Below are 20,846 nucleotides of genomic sequence, written 5' to 3'. Positions count from 1 at the left end.
ACTTCACCACTTGCTAAAATAATCATTTCTTCTTCTTCTTTTGAAGGGGGTGTGTGTGACAAGAGAATCATGGGAGTCGCGTTAATTGCAGATACATTCATATATGCAAATAACTACACTCAACAGCAGATGCATTGATCCTCAGTGCTCAGGCATACTCTTAAAAAATAGAAATTTGTTGCTGGGTTGAATGCCTGAACCTGCCCAGGCATTGGGTAATCAAGTAATTGCAATTTAAATGAGGTATAAGCATGCATGTATTCTGTATTCACACATCCCTTTAATATGGGAATGTTTCTTTTCAGAAAATTAAGAGTTGTAGAGTTCTGAGTATCCCCCAAAATTGTAGGTTTGCTGATTTAGGTAATGTGTATTAAGGGACATGTTCTGCATCCTCATCTAACTATGACAGAAGAATCGAACTTAAAATCAGAGGCATCAGGATTATAATTTTGAGCTGGGAGCTTCAAAGTACTTAATCAAGATAGGCCTTTCCCAAAATATGAGGTTTGCCATTTTAACTACCTTAATATCAGAGTAAGAGTGGGGTACACAAAAAGGGTTTTACAAAGGATTTTAATGAAGTTGCAAAGTGCTAGATGCAGAGGATTATAGTAGAGCTATAATTCTATAAGGTTGGCAGTCAAGGGAGAACAGTGTGGAAAGTATACAGAGGCAGATAAAGCTTCAGATTTCTCTATAGCACAATTCAAGTTTATTCCATTCATTCTTGCAACACAAACTTAACACAGTATCATTTAGAATCCAATGTCTATGAACCATGATAATGATAAACCAAACTGTGTCAAAATAGTTACATTGTGGAAAAAGGTCAAATATCAAAATGCACAAAGCACTACTTTTCTTCCATCAATTGGGTAGAAAGATGTGATTGTTTTCCCCATTTATAAAATATAAGACTGTTCAGTTTGAGATTTAGCATGCAACACTGCAACTGCTCAACTAGGACATTCCACTCTTACCAGCTTCTTCTATCCATCAATTAACCCATTTAGTACTGCATTAAAGAACTAAGTTAAGAAAGCAATGCCTATACAAAGGGGAGCAGAAAGCTTTAAGACCGCAAGTCATTATTTTAAATTGAAATCTGAAATCTGAAAGGAAAGGAAATATATTGGTGCTAGAATCTGATTTCTAGAGTGCTAGCTTTGACTTCTCTTAAGTTTCCTACCTGGAAAAAGAATTTACTCCAAGAATTTTCACTATTTAAGAGCTAGCATGAGACATTGGTAGCCATCATTCTTCTTCTGAAAAGTAGGATGTGATTTTAGCACATGATCTGTTCACACAAAGATCTAAAGTTGGGTTTGAATTCTTAATTTCTCAGACAGAAAACAGTGGGTGGACCTTTTATGCTATAGCAAATTCAGAAACATTAGTTTGGCTTAGAGCAAACACTTAAGTATTCTGACCCAAGTGGCTAGAATATACTTTATTATAGCCACACATCAGAATCCATCTCTTGTTGCAAATAAAGATGTGCCAGGAAAAAAGAACTGTGCAAAACGCCAACATGATAGTTTTTAAAGAAAAGGCAAGCAGGCAGAGCCTCAAATGTTTGGGCAAAGAACTGCATGAAAGAGGATCAAAGTGATCTAATACTATCTAAGGAGGACTGAAGGCAAATGGACACAGGGTTATGAAATAGCCAGTCATGAAACACAATTTCAATTTCTCCTTCACTTGATCCATCAGGTCTTTCATTTGACTTCAGGAGATATTAAGTGGATCATGCCTACTATGACTAAGAACATTTGATTTAAAATTAATCTGAACATGTTCATTTACTGAATTAGCATCTTCATAAGCCTTTCGTGTCGCATAGGAAGGTGAACATATGACTACACAGACTCTGCATGCAAAGCTTGCTATTTCTACATCACATTCCTGCACCAATACAAAAAAACAAAACAAAACAGATTAACATGGTTCTACTTTTAAGAATGCCTTTAAAGAATCTAGTTTCTTCCCCCCTTTGCTGCTGAATATTTGAATGTTGGGGGTGGTATCAGTGCTAATAAGGGACAAATAAACGGCAATTTAAGATGTAATGCTAGCCTGCAATTTTGCATTGTCTATAGAGGCCATATTCCTAATTCTGTTTTACTAGGGTATACAGGGGGTTTTCCCATTTAAATGAAATGCTTTCAAAATTGAAAAGGTACATTCAATACTATGAAATGTGTATACAAAAGCACACGCCAGTTACCTGGATGACAATGAAGACATTGTATTGCACATCTTGATGCAAAGTCAGTAGAAACTCAGTGGGAAATTTTTAACATGATACAAAATTTATCCATAGTTTCTGAGGAAGAATATCCAAGTGCCATTTGCCCCAGCATCTTCTAATCAACACATTAGCATATTACAAAACCTTATGCCTGAATGTTCCTTAAAAATGTCATCTTTGAAGAGTATTTGTGAAATGTCACGTAGAAAGAAGCATCCTTTATTGGGCAGCAATAAAGGCTGGGTTTCCTTTGGAAACATGACTATTTAATCTGTCAAATTACTTTTTTCATAAACAATGCCATAGCAGTGACTCAAATCTTATTTCAGAGACATATGCATTTTACAAGATCAATGTGTTGAGGATGAAACTAGGGCAAAGGAAGCTCCTGCCTTCTTTAAAAGAATGAAATTAACTTAAACTGAGAGCCATTCCTTCTTTAGTAATTAAGATACTTTGAGTCTAAATCTTGAAGGGCAAAGTCATCATCCTCTAGCACCAATAGGTCTGGAGTTGTCACTTTCTTCCAGTTAATTTTATGATGTGCTGGGGTGAGGAAGTTCCAACTAGAAGTCTTTGAAGAGCAACTCTTACCCAGAACTAAGCACTGTCTATCATCTGGCTGGTTCTTCACAAAATGTTTGGATGGTGGAAAAAAAACCCCACACAATTTTGATCATCCCTCGGCACTCCCTTTTGAGATGCATTCCTGCTATCACTGTATATTCCATGTTAAAATAGGCAGCCAAAATTAGTGTGGCATCCAACTGTTAAATACTGGGGAATGATAAACCAAAGCCTTCAACATTGCACAACCTATGTAAGGCACAGGGACACAGTTATCCCACTGCCTTGACTGGGAGATGACAGCATAGCAGCACAGGGCTGCTGCTGCCTTTACAAGTTAGAAAGTACAGGGATAGAGCTTCTGTCTGACAAACTTCCAGCAAGACTTAGAAGTACAAGGAAAGTTTGCAGACTAAATTTCAGACTCCATTCTTCACCCCTTCTCCAGCAGAGGTTCAATTTTGCTAGAAATGGGGAAAAATTGTACCCTGAACAAAGTCCTAAGGAGAAACCAATTATATGGATTTCTACTTTCTCCAAGCAGGTTGTCTTTTTGATAGAGGTACCTAACTAGTCTGATTTACTGTGATTTTTTTCCTCCCTCCCCAATATTTAGCTGAAGAAGCTGGAAGATACAAAGAGTGACAGACAGGCAGCAGTGTGAGGCCACAGGAGAGACATTAGATCTCAGTCCATCCGTCACTGGAGAAGAGCTTTGATTGCCTGATTGTCAGTGGCTTCAAAGGCAGTTAGACCATCTGGCCCTCTCACAGTCTTATCAGCACCCTGTAAAGAGATGAGAAGAGCTGTCACTTTTAGAGAAAGGGTGGAATTACATGTACCAGAAGCAGTTTCTCGTGAGAGGGTCCTGGTACGTTTGTTTTCTTACTTTACAGTCTATATAATTTCTTCAACTAGAGTCACATTGGCTTGACATGGGTGTGTGCGTTAAACAAGAGAGAGATCATTTTCAATTCATTCACCATTAAAAAGACAGGCTTTAAGTAATCTCACAATCCAAATAACACATTTAAGACACTTCAGCCTCTTGGGCCCACTTGAATAATAGTATTTTCACAGTATTAATACACATAAAGTTTTCAATCAAAAGACTCAGTTCTAGTTATCTTAAGACAAAATGCCAATTAAATCCAGGTGAAACCCTGGTGTTCCCAAACCCTGCCAATTTGACTCCTCTTCTGATACAGAGCCACAGCCACAATCCTGTTCCAAAGCCTTTATTAGCTTTGCATATACATTGGAGTTTTAGCATACACCTTTAGTGGCCTAGGATCCATTCTGCTAAAGACCTCTCACAGCTCAAGGGTGGAATTCAAAGTGATTGTTCTGTCAGTGCAAATATTTATGTTTGCCTGATGGACTGCTCTTCTCTCTCTTCCCCACACGTGGTGATCTGGGTTTTTCCCCTGAACCCCCCCCCCAGGAGTTTTGGGTGAGAGGAGGAGGATGGGTAGCCCTGTTGTATTAGCAGGACTTGTGGTGGTTTCCTGCTAGTGAGACGATTTAGTTTAATCTGGTCCCAAGTGTTGCAACTTTTGAAGGAAAAGGAAATTGAAAAAAAGGAAATTAAAGAAATCTAGATGACATTGACCTGTACGCCTACAAGTAACCTATATAAAGCTCCAGAAGGTTACTTGTAGGCGTAGAGGTGTGTGTGTGTGTATCAGACTTGCAGAGCATTTCCTCCACACCCACGCACACCTTTACATAATGTTGGAAAAGGTTAAGCTCTACAACAGTTAGTATTCCGAGATGCACTCATTTCAGAGATAAATGGATTGAAACTCTTGTTTAGTTAAAAACCTACCATATTTACGAGTCTAATGCACCATTGAATCTAATGCGCACCTCAATTTTCAGAACCTTGAAACCAAATAAAGCATTTCCTGTTAAATGTAAAAGTGCCATCGAATCTAATCCACACCTTAATTTTTGCAACGTAATTTGGCCAAAAAAGGTGAGCATTGGATTCAAGTAAATGCACTAGTTAAAAGCACTTTGATTATTGCAGACATTGGCCTAGAAGAAAGGTTGATGTTCTCCTTCAAGTAGATTGTCAACTTTCCACGGGTTTGTCTGTCTTTTAAAGGGGATGTCAGGTGGGTCTGAAGTACCGCAAGCACAGAAGTATGGCCCAAAGATGCTTAATGACTCCACTCTGTCAAAGTCAACGCTGTAATAGACCATAGCCAATCACTATGATTAGTGTGTCAGCTATGTCTGGGAACACTCATTCACTTGAAATCGCCACACTCGAAAATTTTCCAAATACACCTTACTTTGAGGTAAAATAATAAATCAATTTGAGCATGTCAGTCTCCACATTATTTGGAGGAAAATGCCATGAGAAAAGAACGCAAAAGGGGCAGAGGGCAAGAAATGACGTCTGGCTTGAGTGCTCCTGTACTACTTGCAGAAGGGGGGGGGGATAAGGAACAAATGCTTTCTTTGCTGTAGATCCTACAGGGGTCTTAATGTTCCACAACATTGGTAAACATTTATGTTGCATTATGAAGCTAGTATAGATTTAATTTCTTTTTAACTAGCCTGCAGATTGAAATAATGTATCTTGCTCTTTGGGTAAAGGGTTGAGGAATGTTTCCTACTCAAACTAGAAACTCAAGAGGTTTTGTCAAGATACACGGAAAAGTATAGAAAGAAAACCAACAGTACTTTAAAATAAATAAATCTCAAATACAAACCATGTTTCAACTATAGGACTAAAAAGATTGTTAAAATGGGGTAGAAATATAATCATGCATATGCACCGATGCCATCAATTCAGTGTAGGGTAATCAAGGCACGTCTATCTAAAACAACGAAAAATTGGGCAGCAGATTATTGGAAGTGGTCAGCAGGTGGGGGGAGTTTTAACACAGCAAGCCACCGCCACCACATTTCAGTGTTCCAGGATCCACTGAGATCTAATTGCTTTGCTTTTTCTTCTTTTTTTTAAAAAAAGTAATCCATACTATCAACTCATTTGTGATAGAGCAAACTCATACTGATGTGATCAAATATACTTTCTGAATCAAAGGCAGAAACTACTGGCGTTGACTAAAAAAGAATCTTGAATGTCTTCTCCAAATTTTCTCTTTGTTCTTTTTATACCCTTCCCATATACTCAGTACCAGAGTTGAAAAAGCACAAAGTGACACTAACTAGCTTCCAAGCCTTTATTTTAAAGTCAAAAGATGAATCTACAGACTTGACTCCACAAGTACTTTAAGGACAAAGAAGACAATTCATAACCTACTTCTGCTGGCTTGAAGTTTGAGTCTGAGTGAATCCTAGCAAGCTCTCTCTATATTTTTCAGACAACAGCAAGTAAACACACACAATTTTAACTCAAGAGAACCACATTATATTGTTATCATGAGATGGTATGTGTCCTATTAAACCTCCAAAGGGGAAAAGCTCTCAGAATAAATTGGCTTTATTTTCCTTAGTTTGAGAATGTTGAAGTTTAGTTTGAGAATGTTGAAGTCAACCACATACTATGGGTGTGTGCATTTGCTTCAGACAAATCCCAAAATCCAGAATCAAAGTGGGATATTTCATATATTTGGGAGTCAGCCAAAGCAAAGCAATTTCCTTATGAACTGTTCCAAGGCAACCCTGTCTGTTTCCAACACTTCAGGACCTATTCAAATGCACAAACACTGAAAATTCATACTCTCTTACCCCTAGATGCTCTCCCTATAAAGAAAATACCAGGGAAGTGGGGGGTGTACTTTTGTAACTGACAGCTGTAGCTCTCAACCAGAGGATTTTACAGGGCTCTTTTTTTTTTTTCTAACTTCCCGTCAGTACCCAAGGTGGAACTTATCAGAAAGTCTTCCAGTGTTTTTCCACTGTTTTTTGTGACTGTGTGTCAAGTAGCAGCAGTACTGAAGGCTTCTAATAATGGACTGAGAAGCACCAATAATTCATGGTTCACACACAGTGTCCAAGGCAGACAGGAACATGAAGTCTCATTGAGTCCCCACAACCTGAGTCAAGCTCTCCTTGTGCTTTCTCCCTGGCTGCTGATTCAAGGAGGGCAAGGCACCATTTTCTGGCACCATCATAAGCCTGCCAGAAGCTTATGATGGGTAACAAAGATATAGGTACCAGAGTTTGTGGAGGTGCTGTGAGATAGCTGTGCAGGAAAAGCTTTAGGAGCATAGATGCTCCTAATATAGAGCCAGTCATGAGATCTGGGCTTGCAAGTTCTGAAACAGAGAAAAGAGGACACACACATACACCCTCTTTCCCTGAAAGAAAAGGGTGTTGATGGATCTCTCGGGCTTTGCAAGCAGGTAGGTTTATATAGTTTGCACCACACTTTTTTTGGGGTGTTGTGCCTCGGCATTTCTCCTCTCCTCCATGTCCCATGCATACAAAACCACTGAAGGGAGAGAATTCTTTTGAAAAACAAAACACACCCCACATTTTAAAGATCCCCATTGGCCTAAATTATATAGTACTAGTGGAATTCAGCCCGTTTAAAAACGGGCGCTAGAACGCTGCTGTCGTGCAGCGCCGGCATGGGACGGAGCTTCGGAAGTCTCCGAAGCCCCGTCTCATGCGGGAGGTGCGTGGCGAGGCGGCGGGGGGGGGGGGAGAAGCACTTCTCCCGCCCCCCCGCTGCGCACCTCCCGCATGAGACGGGGCTTCGGAGACCTTCTCCCAAACTCCGTCCCATGCCAGCGCTGCGTGGTGAGGCAGCGGGGGGGGAGGAGCGCTTCTCTCCCCCCGCCGCCTCGCCGCGCACCTCCCGCATGAGACGGGGCTTCGGAGAAGGTCTCCGAAGCCCCGTCCCATGTCGGCGCTGCGTGGTGAGGCGGCGGGGGGGAGGAGCGCTTCTCCCCCCCCCGCCGCCTCGGCACGCAGCGCCGGCATGGGACGGAGTTTCGGAGAAGGTCTCCAAAGCCCCGTCCCATGCCGGCGCTGCGTGGTGAGGCGGCGGGGGGAGGAGCGCTTCTCCCCCCCCCGCCGCCTCGGCACGCAGCGCCGGCATGGGACGGAGTTTCGGAGAAGGTCTCCGAAGCCCCGTCCCATGTCGGCGCTGCGTGGTGAGGCGGCGGGGGGGGGGGAGGAGCGCTTCTCCCCCCCCGCCGCCTCGCCGTGCACGCCAAGTCAGTCCCCGAGCCGAAGTGCGGCGCGGCGGGTGCTTTTCGCCGTTTGCCTCCCCCTTCGCTCTGGAAAGTCAAACAGCGAAAAGCCCCCGCCGCGCCGCACTTCGGCTAGGGGACTGGCTTGGCGGCGGCGGGAAAAAGAGGAGGAATTCCTCCTCTTCTTCCCGCCGCCGCCAAGCCAAAGCCGGCTTCCCTCGGCGCCCGCTGCCGCTTCGGCTTCCTCGGGGAAGGCAAGCAGGCGGGCTGTCTGCCTGCTTGTGTTCGCCGAGGAAGCGCCGTCCCATGCCGGAGGTGCGTGGCAAGGCTGCCGGGGGGAGCGCTTCTTTCCCCCGCCGCCTCGCCGCGCACCTCCAGCATGAGACTGGGCTTCGGAGCGGCGGTTGGCGGAGCGGCGGTTGGCCGTTGTCCCTTCGTCCAATCCCCGTGTCTCTGGGGTACATGCGCAGTACCCCAGGGACACACGGGACAACTGGACGCAGGGACAACATGGACTTTATATATATAGATGCATAACAATATAGCAGGCACTTTGACATAGATGTTGAGAAAGTGCCATCTATTCATCCCATCAAAGATAAAGCTTTTGAAATTTTTTGGTGCTAACTGAACCCCCCAAAGTATCCCCCCTCCATTTATCATAATTCCTACCGGTAGTCCCTGCACTTATTCTTCTGGAATCTTACAGGTTACTTAACTAGAGATGTCTCTGTCATATCATTTAGCCGTTTTCATACCAATTGCCCACAAAACCACAGGGAGGAAGCAAATCTCTTTCTAAGTTCCCCTTAAACTGTAAGGCTGTCCAACACAACTCCTCGTTACACCTGCCAGTGTGAAATATGGCAAATTTTGTCCTACAGAAGAGACTACAAGTTTTATCTCATTATGTCAGAGAACAGAACAACTATAGCTATTTGTTGATTTCCCCATTATAGTCACTGGGGACACCAAGTTTCAGATTTTCCAAAGCAGGGTTCTGATTCTGACCAGAGGTGAAGTGTGTGGTCTGTGAAATGGTTTCAGCCAAAATCAGCCACATTCCAGATTGTCTATCCAGTGTGCTAGAAAACATGTAGCCCAAACTTTGTAACAGAGCACATCCTTTGTATGCAGGAGGCTGAAGGCTGACTCATCAGCATCTTCATCTATGTAACTTCAGGTAGCAGCATTGGGAAAGAAACCATGAAGAGCCAGTCACCAAGCAGTCGTCTGTTCTGTGCAGTACAATGGTGTGACAAGCTCTCACTTAGAACAAGCTTTTCATCTACTAAATATGTGGCTCTTCTAAAACTTCCTGTAAGAAGTTTCCATAGCTGCCAAGTTTTCCCTTTTCTCGCGAGGAAGCCTATTCAGCATAAGGGAAAATCCCTTTAAAAAAGGGATAACTTGGCAGCTATGGAAGTTTCTCTCCTTGCTTGACTAGCCTCTAGGAGACTTTCAAGACTAAATCATAGCAAAAAGGAAGACGCTGTTGACTGTAGGCTTAGTTTTTCCCAAGTTATGTTAAAAGCCTTGTCCTTAGCTTCTCTTCTTCTGTCTCTTGACTATTTTAATATTGTGAGCCTATGGGCACGGATTTCCATTCTTCCATTTTTGTATAGTGCCCACTGGGTAATACTAAGTAATAGGAAAGAGCCACTGAGATCAATAAGCAACTTAACCGAGAGGAGAAAATTGCAGGGGAGAAATAGTAGACACAGGAAAGGTTAAGCATCCTTACCTCTCACCTGCTAAGTCATAACCAATGTAAGTCCATTGATTTCATTGTGCCTACTCCCCGCATGACTTAGCTGGATTCCACCCAATGAATATTAGGCTTTTTTAAAAAAAATGATGAAATGTTTGAAGGCAGTGTGGAATTTGTTAAGTTGCTGAATGATTAACATACCATCAGGCAGGTCTCCACTTCTTACCTTTGACAGGAGTAACTTCACACAAGACACATGGCCTTCATAAACTGCTGAAAGGAGTGGAGTGATGTTGTGTTTGTCTGGAGCCTGTAAGAAAGAGAAATGAAGTTACACAATAAATTCCATCTACAATATACTATATCTACTAATGCTCAGATATCACTTTCTTGGCAGGTGGGTATCTGCCAAAAAGGGTACTGTTGCACACAGCACATATTTAGCCAGCTGCAATGTTGCTAAATGAAAGCAAGTCCAGACCTACACTTTACTTCTGCAAAAACATGTTCCTAGTTTTCCTGAAATGCTCTATAAATGCTGTTAATTATTGGAATTGGTTACCAAACAGAATTACATCAGGCTACAGCAGGGGGAAGGATGGGAGGCAAGACCATTCCGAAAAAGTAGCTCCTTTAGTCTCCTATTCTCCCTGAAGTGTTTCATCCCAGCTAGTCATTATAGGAACTTCATACATTTAAGAATTTGGGCATGGATTTTCTTGATTTTCTCTTTTCTATAGATTCTTTTCCCTTTTTGTATCATGGCTTTTAGACTACAAACCTAAGGGTAGATGTTGCCCTGTTTGTTACTGATTCATCTAGGATATTTTTTGGTTGAAGAACAGTGTGAAAATATTTACATAAAAACTTAGTATACAAAACACATTAGAAAACTGGCAGACTTTAACCTGAATAGAAGACAGTTACTGCAGACAGCAGTTTCTATGATAATATCAACTACTATTATCTTACTAGAATACTAATAATGAAGCAGATTTATCTTCTCATAGGTCTAACATGAACCAGACAGAAATTGAATTGTATCAAATAATATGGAAGTGTAAAAACTCACTTCATACAAATTGTGTAGTGAACTGTTGAATCATTCAAATGTCTGAGCCATCCAGATTAACCAGATTATTTTTAATTATCAGCCAGTTACTAAAGACTGGAGACATATTAGTTTTCACAGTGCTGAATGTAGCATAAGAAGCATTTTACTTATGAACTCATCTCATGATCTCTTCTAATGAATAGTCTGTTTTTGTGTTGTTTAAAATACATGCAAAACCTGTTTGAACAAGAGGCAACAGTGGAGCAAATATTGCTGCTGCTGCTGCTATTACTACTACTACTACTAATATGCACATACATCCAAGGGCAACTATGCCTCTACATCATCGTTTTGAAATGCACAGAAAACTATCATTTGTCTTCAGCCAAAGACAGAACTTTACCAGAACTAGACAGCATTTTAATCAACATACATACATTCATATCAGCTCCTTTTAGTAGAAGGAACTCCAGGATCTCAAGCTGTCCACAGTCTGCAGCATAGTGAAGAGGTTTCCTCCCACCTTCCAGTGTCCGATTAACATCTTCACCCTTCAGAATTAAAAAAGGTTAATAATTTTATAGCATTCTACGTCAAATTTAGCTCTGAGATCTAACTATGGTCATTACTCAAACATAGCAGACAACACTTGCTTAAAACTCTTGCTCAAAACTCTTGCTCAAGACATTACAGCAATATGGGGAAGGTAATCTGCAAAGCAATGCCTCATTTCAAGAACCAGGAGTGTAGGGACCCAGGTGGCGCTGTGGTTAAACCACTGAGCCTAGGGCTTGCTGATCAGAAGGTCGGCGGTTCGAATCCCTGTGACGGGGTGAGCTCCCGTTGCTTGGTCCCAGCTCCTGCCAACCTAGCAGTTCGAAAGCACGTCAAAATGCAAGTAGATAAATAGGAACCGCTACAGCGGGAAGGTAAACGGCGTTTCCATGTGCTGCTCTGGTTTGCCAGAAGCGGCTTTGTCATGCTGGCCACATGACCTGGAAGCTATACGCCGGCTCCCTTGGCCAATAATGCGAGATGAGCGCGCAACCCCAGAGTCGGTCACGACTGGACCTAATGGTCAGGGGTCCCTTTACCCCTTTACCTTTACCTAATCTGCAAAGCAATGCCTCATTTCAAGAACCAGGAGTGTCAAAATTTATATCCATAGTGCATGTTGCAAACCAATTTGTTTTTCCTATTCCAATAATCCCTCTATACCTCCTTTCACTTTTGATCTGTTCATAGCTCGAAAGTTCACCATTATTAGGACTAATAAATGTACAGCAGCTGGTATTAACGTAGCAGTGAATACTATTAGAAGTTATTTAAGAAGTAGTTGTTTTGGAAGCATGACCTCTCAGTTGCTTACAAATTTCTGAAGTATCTTAACAGTATCTTCTTTAACTATATCTCTCCCCCAAAACAAAACAGTTAAGAAGCTTCAATGTTGTATTGTTTTTAACACTCGATTGGGAGCTGCCCAGAGTGGCTGGGGAAACTCAGCCAGATGGGCGGGGTAGAAATAAAAAAATTATTATTATTATCATTATTAGCTAACAGTAATTCTCTTCACGGTGCAAAAGATCTCCAAGATTCGCCTAAATGGTGCTAACCAAAAACCACAAGCATTATGCAATTAAGGAAATAAAACCATGTAGAGGGGGGAGGGGGGGAGAAACAATTTAAAAACAGCTCACAGATGTTTAGTGCAGCAGTAGCTGCCAATGTGGTATTCACCAGGAGCTGTTGAACTCCAACTCTCATCATCCCAAGACTGCATAGCCACTGGTCAAGGATGGGAGTTGTGATCAAACGCCTGAGCACCACCATCATATTGGCTACCCATGATCCAGTGGCAGTTAGTTCAAATGAGCATCATGCATTTTTAGCTCTCCTTCTAGTTTTCATAATTATACATTGACTACTCACAGATATGCTTGGAATGGTAACAATAACCATTGCTATATGAAGGGAAACAATTTGCTAAATACTTTGAAATAATTTGCTAAATGCTAAATAATGTGAAATGTGTTTTAGTTGAAGCTGATTTGTAAACATAAGACCAGGTATCGGCAACCTCCGGCCCATGGGCTGGATGCGGCCCACAGAGGCCATTTATCTGGCCCATGAGCCGCCCGGTCACCGAGCCACCTGATCAGCAAGTCCCTGCACCGCGCTAAACTGGCAGAGCGTGGCGCGGGGACTTGCTGAGTGGTGCCAAAAATGGCATCTGCCCACGCGCAGATGCCAGTAACAGCGTCTGGGCATGCCCAGACGTCGGAAATCACTTCTGCGCATGTCCAGGCATGCGCAGAAGCGATTTCCAGTGCCACGCTGCCCATGTCCAGAAGCTGGAAATTGCTTCCGCGCCTTCCTGAGCATGCGCAGATGCAATTTCCGGCGCCCTGGACATGGGCAGCGCAGCACCAGAAATAGCTTCTGCGCAAGTCCAGAGTGTGTCCAGCCCACGGACCAGCGTCAGTGGCGATGATCCGGCCCACAGCCAGAAAACATTGCCGATGCCTGCATAAGACTATGACTGCTGGGTTAAAGGTCCATCAAGTCCTACATTATGTTTCCTCCATAGGCCACAAGATGCTTTGTGAAGCAACCTAGAAGTCCATAAAGGCAACTGGTATTCCCTGGTATAGTGATTCTGAACCTAGAGGTTCTACACAACTATTAACAGACATAATCTTCACAAAATTTATTGTTTTTCTTGATTAGATTAAAAGCTACTACCAAATTCTGTATACTGTCCATGTATTTTGTCTGATATACATTCAAGTATTATATAGAGTACTTAAAGCAAGCACTGTATGAAAATTCTGAAGGATCCACACACCACAAACTTCTTAAAAGATTGTATCATATCCCAAGTTCAATGACCCAATAAATTCCTTAACTCAATTAATTAGAAGTTTCCAAGAATGTAGCAATTCACTCTGCCACAATATACTTTTTGGCATACTTCTGGCACAACAACAGTAGCAACTTTTCTTTTATGGTTCAGAATTTCAGAATTGCTGAATGTACCTTTCATTTATTAGAACTCAAAGGCTTCCAGACCATATAGATACTGTGCTTCCAGCTCTGAATAAGACTCTTGATAAAGTCTAATCATTTAAATTCCTCCATTCATTTGCATCTCAAATTATAAGACTGAATTAAATTCTTATTGTCTTTACTCATTTGATGCACCATGACATCAGAACATTTAAAAAGCACAATGAATAAATTTAGTGATAAAACTTTTAATTGTGCAACTCGAAGTTTATAATTTAAAATGTTCATTGCTTTTCCTTTTGATTATTAAGCCAAGCCAACTATCTTTGCTTTTGCCTGTCTTTTGCATTTCCCTTTTGTTACACTAAAAGATTATTTCTCTGAATACTGAATTCAGTCAAACTGTTACAGAATGCTCATCAGCACTAATGCCCTAATCACTTGAGACCACTGAATGCACCTCTTGTTCTGATAATACCAACTCCTATCCTGAACAGCAATATAAAAATCCACTTCATGTACCTTCTTCTCAGCTTCGAACTAATAAGCACTTAAAGGCTCTTTTCAGGTCAATATTACCTCCTCTATTCATACATGTAATGTATAACCTAAGGGAAATATGTGTCAGTATAAGAAAACCTATTTTTTAAAAAACCCATAACAATATTCATTCTAAGAAAAGGATTCTTATAGTATATCCCTTCAAGAAGAAGTAAAAATGAAAGTCTAGATTCCAATTAAAGTTTTTGAAGTGTCTCAAGACTGAAAACGTATCCCAGAAGTCTTATATTTCTTCACAGTGAATGTAAACCATCAGATAGTGGAATAATTCTCACACAGAGTAAAAGGTTCTGGGTTGGCTGCAGTTACTTAGGAAAAAGATCTTGAAGATGAAAGCAGCAAGCTCTCAGAAGTCAGCAACTTGGCTTTCTTAAGACCAACATTATTCGGAAAGGAACTGAGAAGACACAAAGTAACAAGCCCCTATAAAATATAAATCTAAACCTACAGTCCTCATATCACACACAAAACTCAAGACAAATTTCAAAAGTCCTCTGCAAGTGATCTGTTCCTGCTGGGTAGAAAGCAGGAGGGGAGAGAGAAAAAGAAAGGGGGGTCCTTCTTTTGGCTCTGTCCCAGTCCAATCCTTCAAGTCAGCCCTTCTCACAATTGGCATGTGCCCAAGACGTTACTCCTAAAAGAATGCAGGCCTCAACAGAAAAAGAAAGAAGGAAAGATTGCCCACTCTGATCTACAGCAGGCTGATTTTTAGAACACCTATTTGCTTCAGTTTCTTTACGTCAAAGAAAAGGAACCACAGACAGTAGAGAAATGAGCAACTAAATTATCAGGTGAGAAGCATAAATTTTCCCAGAGAAAGAAAAGACATAGATTTGAGTCTTTTCAAAGCTTCGAAAGACTCGAGGAATGTTGTGATGTTTAAAATTAAATGCACAGGGGGGAGTTAATAGAACTCAACCCAAGAATTGTGGTTACCTTGATGAAACTGGCAAATTATCTGATTTAAGGCAAATTTAAGATCTAGGACATGAAATTTGCTACATTCCTGTGGTGAGTGGTAAACAAAGGAGAACTGATTAAGTGTTGTGTATACTGCCCCGTCTAGCTTTTTAAAGAAGAGAGGCAGCAAATGAGGAAATGTGAACTCTGAACCAGGCCTCCTTAGTTGTGGAAGCAAGAACATCTCATCCAGGAATAGCTGGGGACATGGCTGAGCCTTTCTATATGTCAGTGCGCTCATCTGTATATGTCAGATTACAAGAGTCTTAGAACCACGATATAATCATTTTGATACTGAAATGTTCACAGCAAACAGGTACATTCATCCAACACAAGTACAGGCCCAATAGAAGGAAGAAGAGTTGTTTGAATTGGCCCTTGGCTTTAATTAAAGTTTTTCAGTTCTTTTGCTTCAGATTCTCTAACCCTTAATCACTTTGTCAAACCTGCCAGAAAATCAGGAAGCTGATGTGCTATATGAGCAGGCAAGCACAAAAGTCTCCCCGTCTATTGAATTGACATCACACTCTTTCACTATATTCTTTTTGGCACCTGCTTAAAATATTTTTGTTCAGGGAAGCTATTCAGACAAGTAGATGTTAATGTGTTTACTGCTGATTGTAATTGCTTTTTAAACAAATGTTTTAATTACCTATTTTAACTGTTTTATTTATACAGTGGTACCTCGGGTTATGAACGCGATCCGTTCCGGGTCGCAGTTTGTAACCCAAACTGCCATTTTGCGCATGCGCAAATCGCGCGTGCCGCTTCTGCACACGCGCAAAAATACTTCCGGGTTTGCGCAGTTCGTAACCCGAGGTGTTCGTAACCCGAGGTACGACTGTAATGGTAATATTTCTTATAAACTGCTTAGGCTTTGCTACAATCAAGCAGCATATAAATCTTGTTTTAAAAACGTAACATAAAATGTGGCCTTCTACATATTGTTGAACATCTAGTCCCATCTGTCCCAGCCGGCATAGCCAATGGTCAAGGATGAATGGAGTTGTAGTCCAACACCTGAAGGACCACAGGTTTCCTATCACTGGTCTAACCAAAGTCTCTAAACAGGAGGTCTGGAAATAATGTTTGGGGTGGAGGAAAAAAGGACAGTTGAAAGAAAAAAGTTTAAAGTGAGCACTAGAAAAATTTCAACATGAAACCAGCAGAGGCTGCTATCAGGAGCTGACACAGATCAAGCAGAAAGAGAAAGGATTTACTGTAGTGCAGTCCAACACATCTTTGAGTACAGCAGATAGCATCAGAAATGCATGGACTACAAGACACAGAGGGACAGTAGTATTTATCGGGCTAGTTGAATATACTCATGACTCAATTAGAGCTGATGAGACTTTCATACTGAGAAAATTGAGTTCAGCCAATAGGTTTTCGTAGAATCCTACTTGACCCAAGTTGTGCTCTAGACCTACCCCATTTGTTGCAGTGAATCCAGATGCTAGAGCATTCCTAACAGATGGCTATCCATCCCATGCTTGAAGAATTCCAGGGAGGGGCTCATCAAAACCCTAGGTAATTGGCTCCATTGTCATACAATTACTCTCATTACTGCCTCCAGGCAACAGAGAACAAGACTTTGCCCCTTTCTATACAGTGTTCCAAATATTTGAAAAGTGCTATTAAGACCCTTCTTAAACTGCTCCTCTCCAGGTTCAACAAACCTGGTTCCTTCAACCTTTCTTCACAGGACTTGTTTTTCATACCAATGGCCATCTTTGTTGCTCTCCTCTGAAACTTGCTCGAACTTGTTCACATTCTTGTTCACCCAGGAATTTGAAACAGTACTCAAGATGAAGTCTGATTATTGATTAATTTATTATGAATCAAGACCTGTCAAATCAAACCCCATTATAAGCCCATTCACAGTTTTAAAGTATTTGTGCCTAACTGCAGTCAATTGTACATGCATGGCCAGCTGATAAGCTTCTCTTGTCACATAGGTTTATCATATAATCACAGAGTTGGAAGGGACCCCAAAGGAATTTCAACTAAAGCATCCAAAACAGATGGCCATCCAACCTCTGTTTAAAAACCTCCCGAGGCAGTCTGTTCCACTGTCAAACAGCTCTTAAGTCAGAAAGTTCTTCCTTATGTTAAGTAATGTGCTAAGTAGACACCTGTGCAATTCAAATGCAAAAAAATGGAACCTAGAACCAGCAGATTCATACCTTCAGAACTCAATAGAAGAGGCTGAACATATGTTTATGACTACTTCACACAAATATGATCACCGCTATAATGTCCTGTTGTACCATACATAATATACATCAAAGGATCAGACAAAGACATATTCCATATTACTAATTGTACCCTAGGGAAGGCAGCTTTCTTTCTTTTATTAGCCTAAAGGAGTAGGATGGAAAAGTAGATGAGTGCATCTCTCTTAACTCCCTGTTTGCATGCTATTTCAAGCTGGAATGAACCCCACAGTTGTAGCTATTGCTATTGCTATTTAGTATTTAATTCCTGCTTTTCTACATTAAGTACCCAGGGCACCTTAAAAAAATAGAGGTGTTATTAATATATAAATTGATTAACATGACCACCACCAAACCCTAACACAATAAGGTCAAATCTAAATTTTAAAGTGATGTATGTCTATCCTGGAATTTGTACACCATTTACAAATGTCCTACATAGGTTGCATAAATTCTTCACCAAGTATTCTTCAGTACAGGTACAGGTATCAGTCTACAGCAGGCACCTTGTCCAAAATTGTTTGCCAGAGCCTAAACAAATCTATAGCTACAAGCTGGGTGAAGTGATTTTGTTGTAGATACACTTACTTTCCCTCTTCCCTGATGTTCAGGTTTTATGGAACCTACATCCCTTCATCCTAAAGACTTTTGTGAAGTAGAATAGCCTACTTCTATAGTATATAAAACAACAACACTAATCAGACCAAAGGTCTACCCAGCTAAACAGCATACTTTGAAAGCAACCATACAGGAAGGCAGTAGTTTAATGGATTTAAATACTGAAGTGTCCCAATTACTTAGCGAATGAGTTGGGCAAGTCTAATTTAAAAGCAAAAGGGGAACACTGATGAGGAGGGCAGAACTTTCCTGCCTGCAGCTTCTCTCCTCCTCAAAAGAGGTCTGATAAGTAGCCTGACACTGAGGTCTAGCGCCGAGGGCCTTCTGGCGGTTCCCTCACTGCGAGAAGCAAAGTTACAGGGAACCAGGCAGAGGGCCTTCTCGGTAGTTGCACCCGCCCTGTGAAACGCCCTCCCATCAGATGTCAAAGAGATAAATAACTACCTGACATTTAGAAGACATTTGAAGGCAGCCCTGTTCAGGGAAGTTTTTAACGTGTGACATTTTAATGTATTTTAATTTTTTGTTGGAAGCCGCCCAGTGTGGCTGGGGAAACCCAGCCAGATGGGCGGGGTACAAATAATAAATTACTTATTATTATTATTATTATTATTATTATTATTATTATTATTATGAACACAAGAGCCACAGGGGGCTTCAGTGTCCTCACTTCTTTCTACACGATTAAATGTGAAATTTCCCCTAACACCTAGAACTATTGCCCTAACATCATTTTTGGACCCAACTTCTACCAAAACTTCCGTCTTCCATTTCCAGGAAACTGCACCTTATCCAAGGACACCCAATTTTACAGCCAGGCTTTGGTAGTTGAAAGCTCAATTTGGTGTACTGTACATGGTTCTCTTTACCTCCATTTTATCCTCACAAGAACCCTGTGAGGCAGGCTAGGCTAAGAGACTGCAACTGACCAGCGTAACTCAGTTTCATGGCTGAGCAATGATTTGAACCCTGGTCTCTCAGGCACTGGTTTAACACCAACCACTAAACAAAACTGGCTCTCTTATAAATCTGCCTACCCTATTTCTGATCTCAGTTATACCACTAGCCCTGGAGGCAGAAGGCTCTGCAGATCAGCTACTGTATTTGTTTATTTGAACACCAGAAACATGAAAGTAGACAATGAAATATTTTTGCTGACAAGCTTTCACTTCCACCCTTGCACAGAACAGCACAAGAGGCTGTTATGCCCAGTTTTTAATGAATGTTTGAATAAGAGAGAATATATAACTGAATGGCAAAAGGTGCATCTCACTATCATGCATGCTTCTCCAGTTCTTATGAGATGGATTAATTGGTTCTTAACACAACTTAACTAGTTATACACTCTCAACCGGACTACTAAAGTCTTAATCCTCCCCACTTAGTTTTTCCAATGCTACTTTATTTTATCACCTTTGGCTCAATAAGAACCTAGTGGGTACTAAGGTCTTCCATTCAATGTTTTCATTGCTATTTTATTTCATCACCATTTGCTCAATTAAAAACCCAGCAGGAAGTTGGGACACCTATCTCATTTCCTTCACACTCTTATTGATGCCGTGATTATCTTCTGTTCCATGCTATAAAAAAAATCAAGTACAGATATAGCAGGTAAGGACCACACACTGGAGAAAGAAAGGGTGTGGTTTTACGTTTGTAGCATACAATTCACCCAATATAATTTTGGAGTGGGGCAATTCTGCCCTCTAACCAATTGGGGCGGGGGGGGGGGAGGTTCAGAAACAGCGATCTGGGGAAAGAGGGAGGATGCTTGAACCACTATAAAACTGACGAGGGACGATGGCACGCTCCCCACAAGCAAGCTCAAGCATAAGGGTGGGCGGGGACTAGGCCTCTAGCAGGAGGAAGAGGCAAAGCCTTCCGTTCAGCTTCCACCGCGGCGTCAGGAAAGATGCAGCTCCACAACCCAAACGAAGAGGGGCGGGCGGGGAGGGGATCACCCACCACCCAAATCATTTCCGGTGCCCTGGAGTGTGGGTTGTGACACCGACACACACACACACGGCCTCCAGAGAGTAGCAGGGGAGGAGCTCGGGCTTGAGCCCCGGCACCTTTCGTTTTGCGAAGCACATAACGGCGGGTCCTGGGAGAAATAAGGGGGAGCCCCGCCTCAAGGCCAGGAAGCTGCGCCCAGGCTCTCCCGCCCGCCCTCCCTCCTCCCGTACCCTCGGCGGCCTTACCTTGGCCACGTAGTCCTTCACTTCGTCCAGGTCTCCGTTCTTGAGGGCCCACATGAACTCCTTGTCAGACATAACGGCTGCCGCCCTGACAGGGGACACGGCGAGAGGGCCTGGCAGCGTTCGCGCGACGAGGGGCGGGGGAAGAGGAGATGGGCGGGGCTGGACCGGAAGCGGGCGCGGCGTTGGTGGCAGCGGCGGTTGGGCTGCTGCCTCTCGCGGCGGTGACGGCCGTTGCCACGCCAACGGCGCTCGTTGGGCGCGCCTTACTCACGGAGAGGCCGGCAGAGGGGGAAACTCTGCGTCCGCCTTTAACGTTTCGAGTCGTTTATACTTTAAATGAAGTGTGGTTTTAAAACAACGATAACAAAAAAAAAACTCCGCGTTTCGCATCCTACCCACACCGCTTCCGCTTGCTCGCCCCGCCCCCACAGAAAAAAGAAAAGTGTGACAAGCCCGCGGAATCGCGCATGCGCCATGGGGGAAGAATCCTGTCTTTAGCTGCCTCTTTTTTCCCCTCTTCTGCCTTCTGCGCGGTAAGGAAGGGACGGGCTGCGGAGCATGCGCAGGGAGGAGCGTCCAAG

At 42.3% G+C, this 20,846-nt stretch overlaps 1 protein-coding gene across 1 annotated transcript; it reads right to left on the bottom strand.

Moving 5' to 3' along the window:
* Nucleotides 1-692: 692 nt before the first annotated feature.
* On the bottom strand, nt 693-20,395 carry MTPN (myotrophin). Its single transcript, XM_035127995.3, has 4 exons — nt 20,266-20,395; nt 11,141-11,254; nt 9,876-9,959; nt 693-3,607 (listed from the first exon to the last, which is right to left on the bottom strand). The coding sequence occupies exons 1-4, from the start codon at nt 20,335-20,337 to the stop codon at nt 3,521-3,523; spliced, it is 357 nt and encodes a 118-aa protein (XP_034983886.1). The 5' UTR covers nt 20,338-20,395; the 3' UTR covers nt 693-3,520.
* Nucleotides 20,396-20,846: the final 451 nt, after the last annotated feature.

This window comes from Zootoca vivipara, chromosome 9 (genome assembly GCF_965207765.1).
Source record: "Zootoca vivipara chromosome 9, rZooViv2.hap1.1, whole genome shotgun sequence".
Lineage (NCBI taxonomy): Eukaryota > Metazoa > Chordata > Lepidosauria > Squamata > Lacertidae > Zootoca > Zootoca vivipara.
The sequence above is the reverse complement of the archived record's forward strand: the minus strand, read 5'-3'. Positions and strand labels throughout refer to the sequence as shown.